Below are 22827 nucleotides of genomic sequence, written 5' to 3' on the forward strand. Positions count from 1 at the left end.
AAATGTTCAAGATCACCACACATGCAGTTATAACCGGTTCTGACTGCTTTGTTTACTAGGTGGAATGACAGCCTCATTATTTAATAGTAGGCACCCCTCGTATATATATATATATATATATATATATATATATATATATATATATATATATATATATATATATATATATATATACAGTACATATATATATATATATATATATATATATATATACTGTATATATACTAGCTGTGTAAGCCAGTGCTGTAAAAAGCCCAGGGTCCATGAAACTATTGAAATCGTCAGAAAAAAAATTGAATTGTAGAGATGTCAGGTAATTGAAATGAACTACTCTGGGAATCTCTCTCTTAGGAAGATTCATTTTTCCAAATATGCTCACCTCGCTTGTGCATTTGCGGCTAAGCATCTTTATCTTTCGTCTTGCTGGTGTACTGGCCTCGCTTGTGTTATTAGCAGCTAAGTGAATTTCTGTTTCCTCGGAGGTGGAGCCCTTACCCCGACTCCACCTCTCACCTCCGGGCCGGACAGACAGACACACACACACTTTCAGGCGTAGACCGTTTATATATAAGATTTACCTCACTCTTCAAGAGAAGTAAGTTGCCAGTCTCCTACAATGTGATTTCAGGAGGTATCATTTATGCTTTACAAACATTATTAAGCTATTTTATGCCAAATATGTGAAGCAGCTATATTGATGAAGTCTATGAATAACATTTATCTCAATTTAGGATGGATTTTTAAAAAAATACTTGTAAAATAAGTCTTAATGTAACACTGAGGTCTAAAAAACCTAAAAGCTTAATTATTTTGTCTTGTTTTATATTAGACTGCTGACATAAAGTTATATTAATAAGTTCATTATTAATAAAAAATAATACATTTTTACTTTTATGCTTTTTTGCAGTAAATATTTTATTGATAGCAGTGCTGTCTAGTTTGTCTTCTTGTTGGAGTTATTTTAGTTTTGTTTAATTCATATGCTGATGTTTTCAAACTCCATGTATACAGTTAGGTCCATAAATATTTGGACAGAGACAACTTTTTTTCTAATTTTGGTTCTGTACATTACCACAATGAATTTTAAATGAAACAACTCCGATGCAGTTGAAGTGCAGACTTTCAGCTTTAATTCAGTGGGGTGAACAAAACGATTGCATAAAAATGTGAGGCAACTAAAGCATTTTTTAACATAATCCTTCATTTCAGGGGCTCAAAAGTAATTGGACAAATTAAATAACTGGAAATAAAATGTTCATTTCTAATACTTGGTTGAAAACCCTTAGCTGGCAATGACAGCCTGAAGTCTTGAACTCATGGACATCACCAGATGCTGGTTTCCTCCTTTTTAATGCTCTGCCAGGCCTTTACTGCAGCGGCTTTCAGTTGCTGTTTGTTTGTGGGCCTTTCTGTCTGAAGTTTAGTCTTCAACAAGTGAAATGCATGCTCAATTGGGTTAAGATCAGGTGACTGACTTGGCCATTCAAGAATTTTCCACTTCTTTGCTTTAATAAACTCCTGGGTTGCTTTGGCTGTATGTTTTGGGTCATTGTCCATCTGTATCATGAAACGCCGCCCAATCAATTTGACTGCATTTGGATAGATTTGAGCAGACAGTATGTCTCTGAACACCTCAGAATTCATTCGGCTGCTTCTGTCCTGTGTCACATCATCAATAAACACTAGTGTCCCAGTGCCACTGGCAGCCATGCACGCCCAAGCTATCACACTGCCTCCACCGTGTTTTACAGATGATGTGGTATGCTTTGGATAATGAGCTGTTCCACACCTTCTCCATACTTTTTTCTTGCCATCATTCTGGTAGAGGTTGATCTTGGTTTCATCTGTCCAAAGAATGTTTTTCCAGAACTGTGCTGGCTTTTTTAGATGTTCTTTAGCAAAGTCCAATCTAGCCTTTCTATTCTTGAGGCTTATGAGTGGCTTGCACCTTGCAGTGCACTCTCTGTATTTACATTTCATGCAGTCTTCTCTTTATGGTAGACTTGGATATTGATACGCCTACCCCCTGGAGAGTGTTGTTCACTTGGTAGGCTGTTTTGAAGGGGTTTCTCTTCACCATGGAAATCATCCACAACTGTTATCTTCCGTGGACGTCCAGGTCTTTTTGCGTTGCTGAGTTCACCAGTGCTTGCTTTCTTTCTCAGGATGTACCAAACTGTAGATGTTGCCACTTGTAATATTGTAGCAATTTCTCGGATGGGTTTTTTCTGTTTTCGCAGCTTAAGGATGGCTTCTTTCACCTGCATGGAGAGCTCCTTTGACCGCATGTTGTCTGTTCACAGCAAAATCTTCCACATGCAAGCAGCACACCTCAAATCAACTCCAGGCCTTTTATCTGCATAATTGATAAGGACATAATGACGGACTTGCCCACACCTGCCCATGAAATAGCCTTTGAGTCAATTGTCCAATTACTTTTGAGCCCCTGAAATGAAGGGAGTGTGTTCAAAAAATGCTTTAGTTGCCTCACATTTTTATGCAATCGTTTTGTTCACCCCACTGAATTAAAGCTGAAAGTCTGCACTTCAACTGCATCTGAGTTGTTTCATTTAAAATTCATTGTGGTAATGTACAGAACCAAAATTAGAAAAAAGTTCTCTCTGTCCAAATATTTATGGACCTAACTGTGACATTATTCAGTACTTAAATACAGCACACATTCATTCATACGCCTGCTTCAATTATTAGGACAAAATTCGTCATTAGAATAATCCAGTGCTTCCCAGCCTTTTCCATGTCCTGCACCCCTAGCAAATGTTTGATTTCTGTTCACAACTCCTACAAAAGTGATAACATTTGAAGACAAAGTTAAACTTCTAATTTTGAACCTCAAATTGAATGTTATACAGTACTACAAGTGAACAAATTAAAAAAGCTTTTAACTCAGTGTGTCAATTTTAAATATAAATCGAGCAATTTACCTTTACAAATCTCAGTAATCTTGTACATGTGTCACCCCATGAAGCTTAGACACGTAATTGGGGGGAGGGTATCAGATGGAGCATCAAGCACCAGGAGAAAATGAAACATGATCAAAGATTGAGGGGTTTGGGGGATTGGAGACCCCTGTAAAGCAATGGGTGTCGGTGCAATGAAACACCATTGACGAGCTTTGCCCCCTGATGACAACTGCACTGCAGTTCTAAAAACAGATGTGCCACACAGTTAAACTTACTGTGCTACTGCCAGGAACCCCAGCATGAGAGATGGGCTGATTGTAAGCAGCAGGTGTTGCATCCAATTCAGTCCCCCTCGTGCCTCCCCAGCAAAAATATCAATCACACCTTAAAATCAGTGACATTTCACGATCAGAGCTTGCACAGAAATCAATAGTAGACCTCACCCATTTCTATGGATCATTGCAAAGCTCAAATTCCATTAGTTAACTAGCCTTTATGAAGACTCCACTTGCAGCAAGGAATGCATAAGAACGCACATTTCCTCAGCTTATTTGCAGGTGACAATTGCATGTGAAATGCTTGATTCTTTTCAAATCATAGAACAGAAGCACTAACTAATAAATGACCTCCAAATGATGGCACACTGCATGCCACTGATTACACCACAATAAAGTCAGACAACGCACATTGCTCAATTTTGGTGAATTGAGATGCAGCCTTTCTGTTTGGCACACCCCCTGAAATACCATCTCACACCCTCTGGCTGGGAACCCCTGAATTAATCAATTAATTGATAAAATAGTTGATATATTAATTGTTCACAGCTCTGTTTAAAATGCACATCATCACATCACACCATTTTACAGGGCTAGCAGCAAACCCACTATGAAACCACTGCCCTTTGATTTTTATTATCATTACTGTTTTGTGTTCCATGGTCATTGATGCTGCATTGAGCCAGATATAAACCATGAAGTAAATTTTATTTTGTGTAAAAACAGCAGTCTTACACAGTTTTGAATTCTGGCTTTCACAGAAAACCTTAGGTGTTAAGCATAACTGTCTTTTATATTTGTAAAAATAAGATCATCCCTACTGTGGATCTGCAGAAATAATATGGTTTCTTTCAACTGTCTGCCACTGCTACTACTCTATATTTCCATTTTACTATGGCAGCGCTTTTAAGTGGTCTGCTATCTCTTCTAATCTGACACTATGGGAATTGCTGCTATGTTCATAAATTATGTATTTCCTTGTGGAACAGATCAGTTTTAAAAAAGATTTTGGTTTATTAATGGCAGAACATTTATATTCACATAGAATATAACCAGATCATCATCTGGCAGTTGAAGGTACTTCATACTTTTCTTTATCTATTTTCTAAACCAATAGCTTGAATACAGAATCACAGTAAGACCTGGTAATTCTGCAACAAAAGCAGGATCATGGCCCAAATTTATCAAACATCTCCAAGTAGGCAAACTGTCCTAACCTCAGAGTGACGCACTTATGGTTCTAGTCTTAGCAGTAGGAGTAAAAGCATTTTATCAATTTTCCTGATTTAGTAGTAGTAGTAGTAGTAGTAGTAGTAGTAGAGCTTTATTGTCATCCTAACAATATACTTACAGTACACAGTGGGACGAAATATCGTCCTCCAGAGTCAAAAGGTGCAGTACACAAGATATATATATAACTAAAAAACATATACAGTATTAAGTAGTATTTTGTAATCCAGAGAGTGTGTGGAGTAAAGAGTCCAGTGTGGAGGAGGGCAGCATGGTGTTCAGGAGCCGGACTGCTTGGGGAAAGAAACTATTGCACAATCTCGCAGACCTGCTCCTGATGCTGCAGAGTCGTCTTCCAGATGGAAGAGGAGTAAACAGTTGCTGGGAGGGGTGGTGGGGGTCAGCCATGATGCTAGTGGCTTTATGAAGGCAGCGTGAGGTGTAGATCTCCTGCAGACTGGGTAGAGAGCTGCCAATGACGCACTCAGCAGTCCGCACTATCCTCTGAAGGGCTTTGCGGTCGGAGGCATGGCAGTTTCCATACCAGACTGTAATACAGCTGGTCAGGACGCTCTCTATGGTGCCTCTGTAGAAGGTGGTAAGTATGGGTTTAGGGAGGTGCACCTTCTTCAGTCGTCGCAGGAAGTAAAGACGCTGCTGGGCTCTTTTTGTAAGATAGTTTAGGAAACTATTCCTAAATTCACCGGGATTTAGGAGAGCTTGTGAGCTTGCTAGGGTCTGCCAGAAGATGGTGTTCAGGTAGAGATCAGCACACACCTCATTCAGAAAAACAGAATGTTTGGTAAACGCTGGACAACAATGAACTCATAAAAATATGCCGAGTTGACAAAAATTGATTATTTGTGTGACACACAGCTGTATTTATCGACAACACCTGATGACTCTGATGCTCTTGGCTCTCTGATCCTGCATCATTCAGAGTGGATGAGCAGTAATTTTCTCAAACTAAATAAGGAGAAAACAGAAATCTTAGTTATTGGCAAAAATGGATATACTGTAGTGAGGGTATCTATACTAATAAAAGGCAAAGCCCTCACTGACTCACTGACTCACTCACTCACTGACTCACTCACTCACTGACTCACTCACTCACTCACTCACTCACTCACTCACTCACTCACTCACTCACTCACTCACTGACTGACTGACTCACTCATCATTAATTGTCCAACTTCCCGTGTAGGTGGAAGGCTGAAATTTGGCAGACTCATTCCTTACAGCTTACTTACAAAAGTTAGGCAGGTTTCATTTAGAAATTCTACGCGTAATGGTCATAACTGGAACCTCTTTTTTGTCCATATACCGTAATAGACTGCAGCTCGATGGCCGTGGGAGGCGGAGTTGCGTATCGCGTCATCACGCCTCCCACGTAATCACGTGAACTGACTGTGAACGCAGTACATAGAAAACAAGGAAGAGCCCCAAATAGCGCTGAAGAAAACATTCATTACACAATTGAGAAGGCAGCGAAACAATAAGAAGCGAGAGAGTGACGCATACAAGCATATTCATAAGTACAGCTACTGTGGAAGCAAAGCACGGTGTAAACCGTAAGTTTAAATTAAGTTTATAGAAACACTCCTGCTGCCGTTTGCAATACCGTATTCGCGACATACAAGTTTAATGAGAAGACACGAGGTATAAACGAGACTTTGGATCACTTTGTAACGGAGTTAAAATTGCTGTAGCGAGAAACTTTTAAGTGCCGGGTCTTAGCTAACATTAAATAAAGCCGTGGACATCGCAACATCACACAAGAGAGCGGCTCACGTGAACTGACTGAACGCAGCACGAGTGATCACTTCGATGAATCAAACCTGTGCAAAAAACACATTACACAATTGATAATGTAGCAAAAGAATATGAAGCAACTGACGCATACAGACATTTTCATGAGTGCAGGTACTTCGGAAACAAAGCACCGTGTACACCTAAAGTTTAAATTAAGTTCATAGACCTACAAAAGGTTGCCATTGATTTGAGATAAGATTGCTTTTCTCCTGTACAACTATACGTTGCATTCTCAACAGTAAGCTTGCACAGCTTGGTCATATTACAACCGGAGTGCTGAACTGACAACGTGGTATACAAAGAGAACTATAACAATCGTAATAAACGAACAATAAAACAGTGGAGAACCCGTGGATTAAATAAAAAGGCTGCTTCCTTGGCGAAGCAAGGAAAAAGGATGACCTTATATGGCGTTCGTTTAGAAAACAGCGGAGAACCTGTGTAAAGGCTGCTTCACAAAAAAACAGCAGAGCGCCTTATATGAGCAGGCAGTCAGCTAAAGAAGGGAATCAATAAATAACTATAATCGTAATAAACGAACAAAAAATAGCGGAGAATCCGCGGATTACATAAAGGAAATGGGTACCTGAACAGAAAAGTGAGTCTCAAATAGCTACACAATAACTATAACAATCGTAATAAATGAACAGTAAAACAATACAGAACCGCTAAGCAAGGAGTAAGGATGGCCTTATATGGCGTTCGTTTATAAAACAGCGGAGAGGCTGTGTAAAGGCAGCTTCACAAAAAAACAGATCCTTAACAAATTGTTATTGGTATATTTTCCCTCAATTTAAAAAGGTTTTCTTTTCTTCTTAATAAAAATTTAAAAGCAGTACTTCGCGCGGATTTGGCTATATATATGTATGTATGTATGTATGTATGTATGTATGTATGTATGTGTGTATATATATATATATATATATATATATATATATATATATATATATATATATATGTGTGTGTATATATATGTAGATATGTAAATATGTATATGTATATATATGTGTCTGTATGTGTATATATATATATATATATATATATACGAGCTGTATATACCCGGCGTTGCCCGGGGCAGAAGTAACCTAATCGGTCAAACACTTACATATATACCAAAGTAAACCTAATCGGTCAAACAGCTTCATATATACAGAAGCGAACCTAATTGGTCAAACAGTTATGCATGTGCAGAATGATTTTACAAACATTATGCGTGTTAACAATCATTAAAAAGAAAAGATTGAGGAACTGTTCTTCTATATGTGATGAAGCCACTAATAAGACAGATTTTTTTCAGGACCCAGCTGTTTCATAACTAAACTACTGCCACCCCAAAGTAATGCCTAATAGTGGTTTTTGGGGTAGCTGTGGAATAAAAAGGGTGTTTTTTAGTCAGTAAGAATCTGACAGTACCCTTCAGTACGGGCTGAAGGGTGCCTATGTAAGGTTTTACATCCTTCCCGTATGGAAAAAAAAACATACTAAATTTTTTTTTCATCATTACAGATAATCTCAGTCAAATCGAAGTACGCATTCTCAATTTATTTTTATCTAATTTTTACTTTTTCACAAAGCCATCCCATGCCAATTTGTATGAATAAACTTTTGCTAGAGAGTTAGCAAAAGTTTATTCATGCACATATTTTAATACGGATAATCTATCTCTAATCAAGGTTCTCATTTTCATTCTAATTTAAAATAATAATAGATACTCATTTTTTTCTTCTGTTTTAGAAAAACCAATCTATGCCACCTACGTCTTCGTCAAGTCAGCTTCATCCAGCTTCATTACATATAGAAGAAGAGTTCCTCAATCTTTTCTTTTTAATGATTGTTAACACGCATAATCTTTGTAAAATTATTCTGCACATGCATAACTGTTTGACCAATTAGGTTCGCTTCTGTATATATGAAGCTGTTTCATCGATTAGGTTTGCTTTTGTATTTATGTAACTGTTTGACCAATTAGGTTTGCTTATGTATATAGATTAGCTGTTTGTCCGATTAGGTTCGCTTCTGTATATATGAAGCTGTTTATCCGATTAGGTTCGCTTTTTTTATATATGTAACTGTTTGACCGATTAGGTTTAGTTTGGTATATATGTAAGTGTTTGACCGATTAGGTTACTTCTGCCCCGGGCAACGCCGGGTATATACAGCTCGTATATATATATATATATAGCAAAATACCCGCGCTTCGCAGCGGAGAAGTAGTGTGTTAAAGAGGTTATGAAAAAAAAGGAAACATTTTAAAAATAACGTAACATGATTGTCAATGTAATTGTGTTGTCATTGTTATAACTGTTGCTGTCTTTTATATATATATATATATATATATATATATATATATATATATATATATATATATATATATATATATTATATATATAATATACACACACACATAAACATTTATATACATATACATATATATACATATCTACATATACACATGTACATATATATACACACACATACATAAACACACACATAAGACTTACTGAGTGAAACGGGCTTTCATTGACAATCATGTTACGTTATTTTTAAAATGTTTCCTTTTTTTTTTCATAACCTCTTTAACACACTACTTCTCCGCTGCGAAGCGCGGGTATTTTGCTAGTATATATATATATATATATATATATATATACATATACACACATACATGCAGTTTTAATAACACAGAAATCAATATAAACATTAACATCATTATCATATGAGAATATGAAGTAATATATAAGAAGCACATTTCATATAAATATAAATTATTAAACAGTAAAATCTTCTTCTGTAATTTGCTACTGTGGCAATTTGTGTGTCTGTCCAGGATTTTAAATGACCTGTAGCTCGCAAACCGTTGCACCTATACACTTGAAATGTGGTACACATATAGTACGTCACGTCTACTATCCGCTTTATGGGTGATGATTGTTTTAGTCTTTTTATCTTTATTTTATTTTATTGTACAATCAAGTCCTATCTGCGCACAGCAGGGCAGCCGTGGGCGGATGCGTATGGTGTATTCACTCGATGTTATCGTGCATTGCGCTGTCAGTGGTATTTTGATAAAAGAATTTGAACAACATATAAGAAGCGTATAAATTATTAAACAGTAAAACATTAACATTTAAGAAGTAAAGTTACATTAAGTACTACTGCTGTGCCTTCGGGTATACCTCATTTTTTGTTTGCCCATTACATGCTTAAATGTATACATTTTTTGGTGCACCTACCCGAGAACACGCGACATATAACCGAGCGTGGGAGAAGCATGGATTTTAAACACGCGTTGAGTTGATGTGCTGGTCTCCCTCGTGAAATAACTGGTAATGTTTGACTAAAATCTACAGCGAGTAAAACGACATTAGCTCCTATTTTTTTTTTTACGATCTCTGAGATGTTGCTTTTTTCGGTTCAAGGCTTCATAAGCTCTTTTATGTTGTATGGTGTACTTATCCCAAACCATCATCTTTGAATGTTGCAAGACTTTCGCCTTGTATGTAGATCGGGGTAATTACATTCATTGCATTCCTAGTCTGAATCACAATGTGATTGTATGGGTGGTTACCTGGCACTGTAGGGTTGCCACCCGTCCTTTAAAATACGGAATCGTGCCGCGTTTGAGAATGAAATTGCGCATCCCGTTTTGAATCAATACTGGACGGGATTTATCCCGTATTTTTTTTATCATTTTTTTTTTAAAGCAGCGTCTCATGCAAATCATCCCACACGCATTTTATGAAGATGCCTCCTTTCCTACTTTTGATTGGGTAATACTTGATGTCATCGTTAGTTTGATTGGTGTTTTTAACTGTCCAGTGAGTAGGGCGTGTCTTTCAACCGTAAGCAGATTTTTTGCACTGGTATCACTGACCTCGACGACGGCGACGTTATACGTCAAAAATAAATTACGATAAATGACGATTTTAGCGATACTTTATTACGACGGCGGCTACATAGACACGATCACATAAAAACAAAAAAATCAAATAATCATTCTACATTTTCAAAACGTCGAAAAAACGACGGAATGAAAAAAAGGCCCACCCGACGACCCACCCATTCCATTTTTATATATATAGATATATATATATATATGTGTGTGTCTGTATGTATGCATGTATTTATATATATATATATATGTATGTATATGTATGTATGTGTATATGTATATATGTATATGTGTGTGTGTATGTATGTGTGTATATGTATGTGTATATATTTATATATATATATATGTGTGTGTCTGTATGTATGCATGTATTTATATATATATATATATATATATGTATGTATATGTATGTATGTATGTATGTATGTGTATATGTATATATGTATATGTGTGTGTGTATGTATGTGTGTATATGTATGTGTATATATATATATGTTGATTTGTGTATATATATATGTATATATATGTGGATGTGTATATGTATATATATATATATATATATATATGTATATATGTATATATATGTATATGTAGATATGTGTATATGTAGATATGTATATATATATATGTATATATGTATATATATGTTTACATAACCTCTTTAACACACTACTTCTCCGCTGCGAAGCGCGGGTATTTTGCTAGTTAGAAATAAACTTGATCCCTTAGGTTTAAAAGTCAAGTCCGAGGTAGAGAATTTAGGGGTATGTGTTGACTCTGACCTAAATTTTAAATCACATATTGATCAGATTACTAGGACTGCATTATTTCACTTAAAGAAAATAGCCAAAATTAGAACTCTTATAACTTTATAAGACAATTAAAAATTAGTTCACGCTTTTGTTTTCACTTGATTAGATTACTGTAATGCACACCTTACAGGACCACCTAAGAAAGACATCAGTCATTTACAGTTAGTGCAGAAGGCAGCAGCAAGAATCTTAACTAGAAAAAGAAAATCTGAGCACATCTCACCAGATTTAGCACCGTTATATTAGTTGCCAGTGTCATTTCAAATTCACTTTAAAATACTACTAATGTTTTACAAAGCCTCACCCTATATTTTGGAATGTTTGTCCCTTTACACTCCAAGTCATAACCTCAGATCTTCTAACAGTGGTCTGCTTATAATTCCAAGAGCCAACCTGAAAAGAAGTGGTGAGGTGGCCTTGTGCTGTTATGCACCTAAAATTTGGAATACTTTCCCAATAGAAATTCGCAGGCTAATACTGTTAACCAATTTAAAAAACTATAAAAACCCATTATTTTAAAATGGCTTTTTTGTAGCTACATTTTAGTTGTATCCCTATTAGTCTATATGTGCATTGAATTATCAATTTCCTCTGGGTTCTGCAATTCTCTACTAATCTGTACTATTCTCAGCTGTTTTTTCCAGTTCTTCTGTGGTGGCGATCTGCATCACCACCACTTGATCAAGACACCATGCTGCCCCCTGTGTTTATGGATTGAAAGGATTTAAAATTGGAGTACCATGACTCCTAAGGTGGTCTGACGTTCCAGTGGAAGGAGGAAGCGATGACAATCTGTGTGAGCAGGCTACTGTAAAGATTGAAGTACATATGGAAGAAAGTATGCAGGAGAGGAGATCGGAAAGATTTGGCCACATATCCGCAGGTGCACAAAAGAATGTGGGTGTAATTATCTCTCACAAATGTGAAGAAGACAAAACAACGTGAGTCACAAATTTCTGAGGGTTCATATTTGTTATTTAGGATGTTGCCCCTGTGGCCCAAAGCTGGAAAAGTTATTTAGGTGCTCAAGAGTTGAAATTTTTTTGTTTTAGCAAAACATTGCTTTTGTTTAATTAACTTTTAGGGCAAATGCATTATTATGATTAATGCTCGAAAAATAAAAAACAAAGGAAGAATTAAAATAAGACATTAATTAACATAGAGTAAGAGTAAGGTCTGATGGCCAGGGGGGACAGAAAACATATATTTAGCATAACAAAACCCCACATCCTACATGACTTTGAAAAAACTGAAGCATGCCGAGTAAACCCACCAGAAAAACATGCAAATTCAAGGCGGGGAACACCCAGGACCCCCTTGCTGCAACGCAGCAGTGCACCCTCCACACCACCGTGCCCCCACATGATTAATACATGCGTTAATGCATTTCATCATGAAAATGATATCAAGTATTTATCTTAGCATTCTAAATGTTCAGGGAGCAGGAATATCATGAAATTAATGTATTCTGTGTGGTGATCGCAGCCTGCACCAAGGTTATTATAGTTAACGAAAACTAAAATCAAAACTGAAACTATTATTAAAAAAACATTTTCGTAAACTGAAATAAAATAATTAACAAAACCGTAATGAAAAACTAAAACTAAATGAAACTATTAAAGTAGCTGGAAAGACTAACTGAAATAAGATAATAATTTACTAAAATATTTTTAGTTTTCGTTTTTGAATGAATATTCTTGCCGTTAGTCTTTAACCCTTGTAAGTTTTAACTCTTAAACAGAAAGTCATCCACCACGAGCCGCCCGCATATATTCATCCAGTGAACAGCGGCTGGTGACTGAGGGCGGCTGTTCACACAGCATTTGCGGTGACAGAGCAAGCTGAGTGCGGGTGCGTAAAGCGTGCGAAATAGAAAGCGATTTGCATGCCACCTTTCTTTGCGCTTGTTCTATATCAAGATGTAATTCAAACGGCTGAAATCAGAATGTGCTTGTCAACAAAACATTTACCATATGGACAGAAAAATCACGAGTGAGTAACGTTTCAGTTTATTTCTCAGGTGTCTGCTTTTTGTTGACAGCAATTCACCTGCCACTTCGCACTGGAGAAATCGTTTTTACTTTCTCATATATGAAGTATAGAGAAAGTATAGTAATCATGAAAAAATTCGACCAAGATATTTTGATGAATCTTGACATTATAGACTAACCAGTGTCCAACAATATTGCTCTTTGGAACTGTGTGTGTGTGTGTGCGTGTGCGTGCGCGTGTGTGTGTGTGTGTGGGCCTGTGTGTGCGTGTGTGTGTGTGTAAAAACACGATAACTCAAAAACGCAACTAGATAGATGGATGAAATTCAGCATGTGGTTGTTACGCCACAATTATACTTCTGTATTAACTTTTGGGCCAAATCCATCACCCAGAAGTGGTACTTTACCTGAACACATACTCAATTTTTTTTTATTTATACAGTTGCAGAGTCCGATTTATTCAAATTCACTTTTATAATAATTGTTCAATATATTATTAAATTGATTTCTTGTTGATGGTTCCTTAATGTACAGAATATAAAAATATAATCATTGTCTTGCGGTTTACTCCTCAAATGTCCATCCCCATATCTGAGTATACAAGAAAATCGAGGGGAGAGCACTCCCGGTTTTTGAAAATAAAATGGCACTGATTGAGAGACTGACTAGGTCATCATACAAGATCAGCATGTTGTTGCTGACCAGTCACTTTTGCTTTAAAAACATCGTTTAACAACGAAGCGATACAAACAAAGGTAGACAGTCTGACAAGTGATGAAAAACTAAACATACTAATGGGTTTTTGTATTTATTCCATATTTATTAATTTTTATCTTTTTCAGTTCATATTCACAACTCAAAATACCTGATATTGTGAAAGTAATCCATTAGCAGAATTATATTTTAAAATATTTGTCTCCCTTTTTTCAATGTTTTTCTCTCTTTATCAAAATAGATAGTTGAAATATCATATTCTTTTTGTTCTTAACATCAGCCTTATCAAACATATGCATACCAGGGATTTTTCCTGCCTTGCATCCAAACCTGCTGAGGTAGACTCCAGATTTCCTGCAATTCTACTCTGGATAAACAGGTTTAGATAATGTATATATTGTTCTTAATCTCAGACTCTCTGAGATCTCTGTTGTTTTATGCCTGTCCGTACTCCTATTACCTGCTCTTGCTCTTCTCATTATGGGCTTACTGTCCTTTATGGTGGTCTATTCAAGTCTCACTGCCCCTAACCTTGACACTACATGCTTGTTATTCTTTGTTTCCCTTAATACAGCTAGGTGGGGTCTGCACACTCATTCAAGTCTAAGAGCCTTGTTCTTCCTAAGCCCCTGTGATTTTCATGAGAAAATATTTTTAAAATGATAAAATTGTGTAAAATTGTTCATATTCAGTGTCTAGTTTTGATTATGCTTGTTTTTATCAGACAAAAACAAAACCAGATAGTAAACCAGGCAGTGTAGTATGCTTCCACTAACATTAAACTCATATCCAAATCTGTTAAGTGTACAGTTCTGTCTGATTGTGACACAAAACTAACTCCATAGACGCTCCATGCCATAATTACTAAAACTAAAACTGAAACTAATATATATAAAAATAAAATAGAAATGTCTTTGTGAAATAAAAACTAAACTAAAACTAAAAATACGCAATGAAGGAAAACTAAAACTAAACTGAATTTCCAAGTAAGGTCAGAAAAAATATAGAAATAAAAACTAATATAAAAAGGCAAAACTATAATAACCTTGGCCTGCACCTCCTCTTAGTGCAAGAGGAAGGCAGTTTAAGAAGCACGTAGCGATTAACATGGCTCGGGGAACACTTAACACAAAGCATTTAATGTGCAAAATAACTTATGACGGGGTTTGAGAAAATCTAGTAAATTAAATATTCATTTTAAGATGAAGTTTAGTTTACGATGTTCTACTTTATTGACAAATTACGAGAATAAAGTCAACATTTCGACTTTACTCTCGACATAAACGGTGAAAATAAAGTAGAAATGTCGAGAATAACGTCAACATGTCGACTTTATTCTCGTGATAAGCGTCGAGATTAAAGTGGAAATGTCAAGAATAAATTCAACATGTCCTCACGCTATTACACACTATTGAAAAAAAAATAAAACAAGTACAACTTGGCTTGCAGTTTTATCCAATAGTATAGAAACAGTATTCACACATTTGAACATAATGGTCCACATCCGACCTTTTAAAACCAAAGTATCTCCAGACAACAGACACGGCTCCTTTTTTTCGGCAAACGTTCTTCTGTGTCATCATGTTCAACTTTATCGTCTTCTACAGCTTCAGTTTCAGAATGTTCTCTGTCCATTTTCACCATTCAATACCTCCACTAACACATGTAATCCATTGCATGCCTGTTTAGCGGTGCAGCAGTGAAAAAAGTCCCCCCTTAAGCAGTTTCCCACTGCGCCATGTTCCGAACGTTGTTTAGGCTGTTTAAACCAGTGTTGCGGTATAAGAAAAATCCATATCATAACAAAAATAAAAAACAGTTATTGGTATGAACCGGTATACCGCCCAGCACTATATTTGTGTATTGTGGCTGATGATTCTGTAAGGAAAGTGCTGGGGGTAAATGAAACCCTTTTTTATTGAACCCGGAATTATGTTGGGTATTATTGTGTCTGTGGTTTGGGTCTCACTGGCAAAACCCTTATGGTTACAATGGGCACCTTCATATTGTCTGAATCATTGATACTTAGTGCTACTAATGTGACATGAATGTGGTAGGATGTGGGATGTTATCACACTTCATCTTGAAAAGATGCCAGGGCTCTCAGCAAGACATCCAAACTTTTCAATTTATTCTTCAAATAAAGGGGATTCAGACACTTCATTTCAACTGTTTTCGGCTTCATGTTTTTTTTTGGCATCAGCATTTTGTTTTAACAGCTCTTCATGTATTGACTTCAATCATGTTTAGACCCCTTTCTCTTATACAGCTCCTGCTCACTGACATCTTTGCCATGCAAATAAAAAGCATAACAATTTGCTTATACTGAGTTAAACAATAAATGCCTTTCTTGTCAGGACTGAACTGCTCATTCTGTGTGGTATCTCTGACTCTGCATTCTTGGTGCTAGGTACGACATACAGAATGTGATCCAAAACAAACAGTGTTCCGTATATAAATGATATCTAAACATACTGTATGAGCCTTTTCTGTAAGAGGCACTCAATATTATCCAATTTGTTGAACAAGTAGTATGCTGTAGAAAAAAAGTGCTCAAAACAAAGAGTACAAATCGTTAATTACAGAAACTCTGAGTGTGACCTTTATATCTGACAAAAGGAAATAGGTTTTAGAGCAAAAGCAAAAAGCATGTGACTCTGCAATAAAATGTCCGCCTAAGGGAGTACTGAGAAAGCGCTATATAAATGTAATGAATTATTATTATTATTAAAGGAATGTGCAGGGCGGCACGGTGGCGCAGTGGGTAGCGCTGCTGCCTCGCAGTTGGGAGACCTGGGGACCTGGGTTCGCTTCCCGGGTCCTCCCTTTGTGGAGTTTGCATGTTCTCCCCGTGTCTGTGTGGGTTTCCTCCGGGTGCTCCGGTTTCCTCCCACAGTCCAAAGACATGCAGGTTAGGTGGATTGGCGATTCTAAATTGGCCCTAGTGTGTGCTTGGTGTGTTTGTGTGTGTCCTGCGGTGGGTTGGCACCCTGCCTGGGATTGGTTCCTGCCTTGTGCCCTGTGTTGGCTAGGATTGGCTCCAGCAGACCCCCGTGACCCTGTGTTCCGATTCAGAGGGTTGGAAAATGGATGGATGGAATGTGCACTGAAGCCTCCACTCTGAAATGGGACACACTTGTCATATTTATAGGGCTGAATCTAACTGTAGCCTAAAAAGTGAAGCATCTTATAAAGAGAACAGAGTATGTAAGTGTGTGTATGTGTGTGTGTAAATCTGTGGAAGTAATAGCTTGGACTGATTTACATTTGTGTTATGTAGAGACTAGCCATACCCTGCGGCTCCACCCGCATAGTAGTGAAACAGGACAGTGAGGAGGGCCCTGCTCAGCTCCCCACTCCTGACGTCATGCTTCCCCGTCCCCTCTGCCCACAGCCTCTGTCTCGGATTAGTGCAAGTATATTGCTCCTGCAAGTGAACTATGATTCTTAGGGCGATGAGAGAAGTTGCAAAATCGACAGAAATGTTCAAGCAAATTATAGAAAAAAATCCGATCTAAATCCGTTTAGTAGCTCTCTCGTTCGCTAGCTAAGCGGAGGTAAGGAATGTTTTGAGGCTGGTACGTGAGTGAAGAGGGTCACGCTCCCCACCCCTCGGCCCACTGCGTCTCTCTTGGATTCGTGCAAATAAATCAGTACCGCAAGCGAACTATGATACATAGCGCAATTGAGAGAAGTCGCAAAATCAACCAGAATGTTCAAGCAAATTATAGTAAAAAACCCGATCTAAATCCGTTAATTAGTTCTCTCGTGAAAAGTGGACAGACATACAGACAGACAGATGTTGGCATTTATATATAGAAAGATGTAGGATTGCACTGGGTGTGATGAGGATGGATAGGATTAGAAATGAGGACGTTAGAGGGTCAGCTCAAGTTGGACGGTTGGGAGACAAAGTCAGAGAGGCGAGATTGCGTTGGTTTGGACATGTACAGAGGAGAGATGCTGGGTATATTGGGAGAAGGATGTTAGCGATAGAGCAGCCAGGTAAACTGAGAAGAGGAAGGCCTAAGAGGAGGTTAATGGATATGGGGAGAGAGGACATGCAGGTGATGGGTGTAACAGAAAAAGATACAGAGGGCAGGAAGATATGGAAGAAGATGATCCGCTGTGGAAACCCCTAATGGGAGCAACCGAAAGAAGAAGAAGACATGAAGGATATACTATATAGCCAAATGTTTGTGAACACCTGACCATCACACATATATGAGCTTGTTCAGCATCCTATTTCAAAACGTTTAGTATTAATATGGAGTTAGCTCCACTTTGTAGCTATAAAAACCGCCACTCTTCTGGGAAGGTGTGTCTGTGGGAATTTGTGTCGATTCAGCCAAAAGAGTATTTGTGAGGTTGAGTACTACTGTTGGATGACAAGATCTGACTCACAATTAACTTTCCAATTCATCCCAAAGGTGCTCAATAGGATTGAGGTCAGGACTCTGGACAGTAATATACCAAAACTTAAACAAAATAAACAAAAAGAAAAGGGAGTAAAACTTATATATTAATAGGGGGAAATAACATTGTCTGTCACGTCATGTAGTCAGCACAGTAGGACAGCAGTTAGCATAATATGTTACAATAATTTGACCAGAAATTAAATGTAATTATAATACAAGCAGGTAAGGAACACTGGGAACACAGTCATTAACAGTTCCTATGTTGTTTCCACTAAAGTGGAAGAAGACATTACAAGGAAGCACTGACTTCTCTTTTAACCCACAGAACAAAACACCAACCCTTCCGCTTAGTCCTCTCTACAAGCCGAGGAGCAACCAGAAGTTATGTACACTTCATGGCCAAATGTTTGTGGACACCTGAGCATCATAACTATAAGCTTGTAGGATATCCCATTCCAAAACCATGGGAATTAATATGGAGTTGCTCTTCACCATTATGGCTATACTAGCATGACTCACTTCAGCAAAGGCTTTCCACAAGATTTTGGAGTGTGACTGTGGGAATCTGTGCCCATTCAGCCAAAAGAGCATTTCTGAGGTTAGGTACTGATGTTGGACGAGAAGACCTGGCTCATGATTGATATTCCAGTTCATCCCAAAGGTGTTCACTAGAGTTGAGTGTGCAGTACAAGAGTCCCTCCATGTCTTTATGGACCTGCCTTTATGTACATGTGTACAGTCATGCTGGAACAGAATTGGAATTTCAGCAAACTGATGCCACAAATGTCTAAAATGTCTTAGTATGTTGTAGCGTTAACAGTGCTCTTCACTGGGATCAAATCCTGAAAAACAACCCCAGACCATTATCCTCCTTCACCAGACTTTACAGTAGGCACTATGCAATCCAGAGGATAACATTCTCCTGGCAGCTCAGATTTGTTCTTCATACTGCCAGATAGTGAAATATGATTGATCAGTCCAGAGAACACATTTCCACTGTTCCAGAGTCCAACAGCAGAACGCTTTATGCCATTTCCAGCCAAAATTTGGCATTGCATATAATGATCTTAAGCTTGTGTGCAGGTGCTTGGCCATGGCAACCCATTTCTTGAAGTTCCCAGCACATGTTTCTTGTGCCGTTACAACTTCCAGGGGCAGTTTAGAACTCTAGTGTGAGTGATGCCACAGAGAATAATAAGAATGCACTTCAGCACTTCACAGTTCTACTCAGTGAGTTTCTGTGGTCTACCACATCATGGCTGAGCTACTGTTGCTCCTAGTCACTTCCATATCAGAATAATAACACTTACAGTTGACCGAGGTAGCAGAGCAGAAATGACACATACAGACAAAGGTGGCATCCTAAGACAGTGCAAAGTTTAAAGTTACTGAGCTCTTCAGTAAGACCCATTCTACTGCAGTGTCTGTCAGAGGAGATTTTATGGCTACATGTTTGATTTTATGCATCGGTTAATAATTTGGAGGGGTATCCACTTACAGTACTTTCAGTCATTTAGTGCAACTGAAGACACATAGACATTGCAAAACTCAAAGACATTGTGTTATAATAATCTTTAGAGTTGTTTACTAGGATATAAAAAGTTTTTAATTGCCAAATCCAATAGGCTGTTATATTGTTTCATTTATAATTGTGGCTTTTACAATTGGCAGCACATAAAGACATCTTATAAGCTACTAAACACAGACCAAGTGAAGTATATTTTAGAATTTGCTCAGAATTTCTTCTCACCTAGGATTGTTGCACAACCTCTCCGCGCTCTGAATTCCACTTCCACAGGTCCGTGTACAGTGTGACCAGGAGCTCCACTCGCCCCACTTGCCGTTCACAGTATCAGATCGCTTACCGACTGCAACGCATTCTCCAGAAATGCACCACTAGGAGAAGAAACAATGAGAAAGTAGAGATAAAATAAACTGTTCCAGTCCTACAGTACTTAAAAATTTGCCCGTTCAAATCTATTTGAGTAAAACGAACTGTTGTAATTTCTACTCAATTTCTGTTGGCAGTGTCATTATGTTAAAAAGGTACAGTATTATGTTTGAGGACATGGCTGATTTGAGCTGTTTTAGAGCACTACATAAAATCTGAGCGACTAGTGCTGACTGTGGTGAAGCATGTTAGGGGTCTGAAGTGGTGGTAGACCTTTTAAATAAAAACAGTGAAGCTCAGGTTTAGTGGGTGTGGGTGCACGCAGCTAGAAAGGTTTGTGGCTGTGGGGTGAGCAATGGGGAATTTGGCTGACTGCCTGTGCATGTGCAAATGTGATTCCGATCCCTTATTGATGCTCCACAGGTCTTTAAGTAAAGCACCTGCACGCATAGAATATAAAAAGTGTCTGAGTAGGACAGAAAGGTAAAGGAAAGAAAAGATAGGAGAAGGGGATCACTAAAGAAAAGAGAACTAGGAGAGAAATCAAGATTGATGGTTTGGGAAAGAACAACAAGTAGAGTGGGAGTGCAAGCCAATGAAGAGGACAGGAGGCCTGGTGGTCAGGTGGCCCTATAGGGAGTAAGAGGAACAGCACTGCAGGGGCAAATTGCTTCTGCTGAGTACAGTGAAGAGCAGGAACAACCAATGGCTCTCTGCATACTCCGAGGGAACATAGTGCTATGACAAAGCCCTGATTTGGTTATCCCAGTTGTAACCGGCTGAGATGGATGGGACAAAGGCTAATTGAGGGTTATTTTCATGCCTGTCGGTGTTTCAGTCCCACTAAGAAGTTCCAATGGATGGGCGGGGGAGACAAGAAAATGTGAAGCACTGCAGCACATTGGAGAGAAGGAGACAACCCTGATTGTAACTCTGAATTTTTAAACTTGGTTTTAACCTTCCTTTTGGATTTATTAATTGATTTTAACTCCCATGAAGAGCTCTTTTTTGTAGATTATTTACTTATTGAAGAATGCACCGCAATATATATTTAGACACTGCTTGCTTTGATTTGTTGGAATAAAATGTGCTACGCACTTTTTATTGTACCCTCTGTTTTGCGTCCTTATTGTACTAGTTCAGCATTTCCTAGCCTGTGGGCCATGGTGGTAATGCAGGTGGGCCACGGACAACCCCGGGTGAAACCCTAACCCCCGCCACCATTCACCACTATGAAGATTGTGCTTGATTCACAGCACCAGCACTGAAGGTGGATCACAGCCGATCCTGGATGACCTTCTCAGCCCAAGCTCTGATGATTGCTTCTCGATTTACCAAGGAGGAAATTGACAATTCTGCTTGACTCATCAAATGTTCTGATTTTTATATTTGATTTTTATTTGATTTGATATACTTTATTAATCCCCAACAGGAAATTGTCTTTATGCATGACCTTTGGGGGTCAGAGCATGGGGTCTGGCATTGTACAGCACCCTGATGCTCTGGTGATTGGAGAGAAACCCCAACACTTTGATGATCGATTCACGGAAGGGGGATCCCTTCTCCCCATGAATTGTAATAAATTCACAAAAGAAGATGTCATGGGTGGGTCGAGAACACACTGGCATTTAAAAAACGGATAGATCATGACATCACAAAGGTTGGGAAGCACTGTTACTATAACTTGTACTACTACTAGTGCTGTAACACTATTGACTATTGATGTCCAGGGAACAGAAGAATGCCAGGCTGTGGGCAACCCGAGGCATCATATTACCTTGAGATGCAATAAAATCTTGTGTTATCAAACTAAACATTCTCACATATTAATAAAAAGTAATGCATTTTCAAGCGTCAGTTGCCATAAACTGAAATATGACTCATTAGTAACTGTACATCAAGACTGATCAAAACGCTTTGAGCCTGACCTGTTCAGAGAAATATTAACATGTAATATTATGAATATTTTAAATGTGCATTTTGTGTTTATGATGCAAATGTTAGTCATGCTGTACTTGGAATTCTTGTACAGAGCATTGAGCTCTGAAGTGGATACCAAGAATAAATTGAACTAAACAGCAATACACTAGCATTACAGTCACATCAATTATGTCGGATGATTAACAGCTTGACTACTGTTGGACTTTGTGTAATTTGAGGAAAGTTTGAGGGATGATTTTCTACAAGTTGATCTAAAGGCTAAAATTATTCTGAAAAAATATTTAAAAAGTTACACTGGAGACAAGTTGCCTATAAACTTGCTTATGGACCTTCTTGTTTTTTGCTTACATTTCTTCAGAGCTACCTTCATTTCTTAATTTTCTAAAAGAGACTATGATATGAGGTGGATTCTGATGGAGGCATATTACCGTGAGGAGAATAACATTTAAACAGGGGTGATATCATATCTGATGGGAACAAACAAAAGTTGGAATATATTTGACAATACATACAAACAACCCCGTGACCCTGTGTTAGGATATAGTGGGTTGGATAATGGATGGATGGATGGATGGATGGATGGATGGATGGATGGATGGATGATACAAACAAAAGGGACACTGGATACTGGATACTTTTAACTTTCTCCATCTCCATATATACAGTATAAGCCAGTTACTGTCCATTCAGTAGTTATGCTCTGCTGGGATCTTTCAATATTAACGTCTGTGATTTATCATCAATTGTAGGGGTGGGTAGCGTCACTTCTGGAGGGCTGTATAGGCGGATAGTTTTTGTTTCAACTAAGTTTCTTAATGAGATATCAATTGTTGATGTTGAAGTACTTACTAATCAAGCAACGCTTCATTTTAGTTGTCTCAGTTGTTGAGATTTTGAAACCTGTGGCAGACGGCCGGGGCCCTTACTTGG

The 22827-nt window shown here is 38.0% G+C and overlaps 1 protein-coding gene across 1 annotated transcript in view; it reads right to left on the reverse strand.

Annotated features, from left to right (window-relative positions):
* adamts12 (ADAM metallopeptidase with thrombospondin type 1 motif, 12) overlaps positions 1-22827 on the reverse strand; it is a 381209-nt gene that overhangs the window by 291215 nt on the left and 67167 nt on the right. The window contains exon 8 of the mRNA XM_051928108.1: positions 19816-19961. Within this exon, the coding sequence (XP_051784068.1) occupies positions 19816-19961 (146 nt within the window). The remainder of the gene's footprint in view (positions 1-19815; positions 19962-22827) is intronic.

Source organism: Erpetoichthys calabaricus, chromosome 5, assembly GCF_900747795.2.
Source record: "Erpetoichthys calabaricus chromosome 5, fErpCal1.3, whole genome shotgun sequence".
Taxonomy (NCBI): domain Eukaryota; kingdom Metazoa; phylum Chordata; class Cladistia; order Polypteriformes; family Polypteridae; genus Erpetoichthys; species Erpetoichthys calabaricus.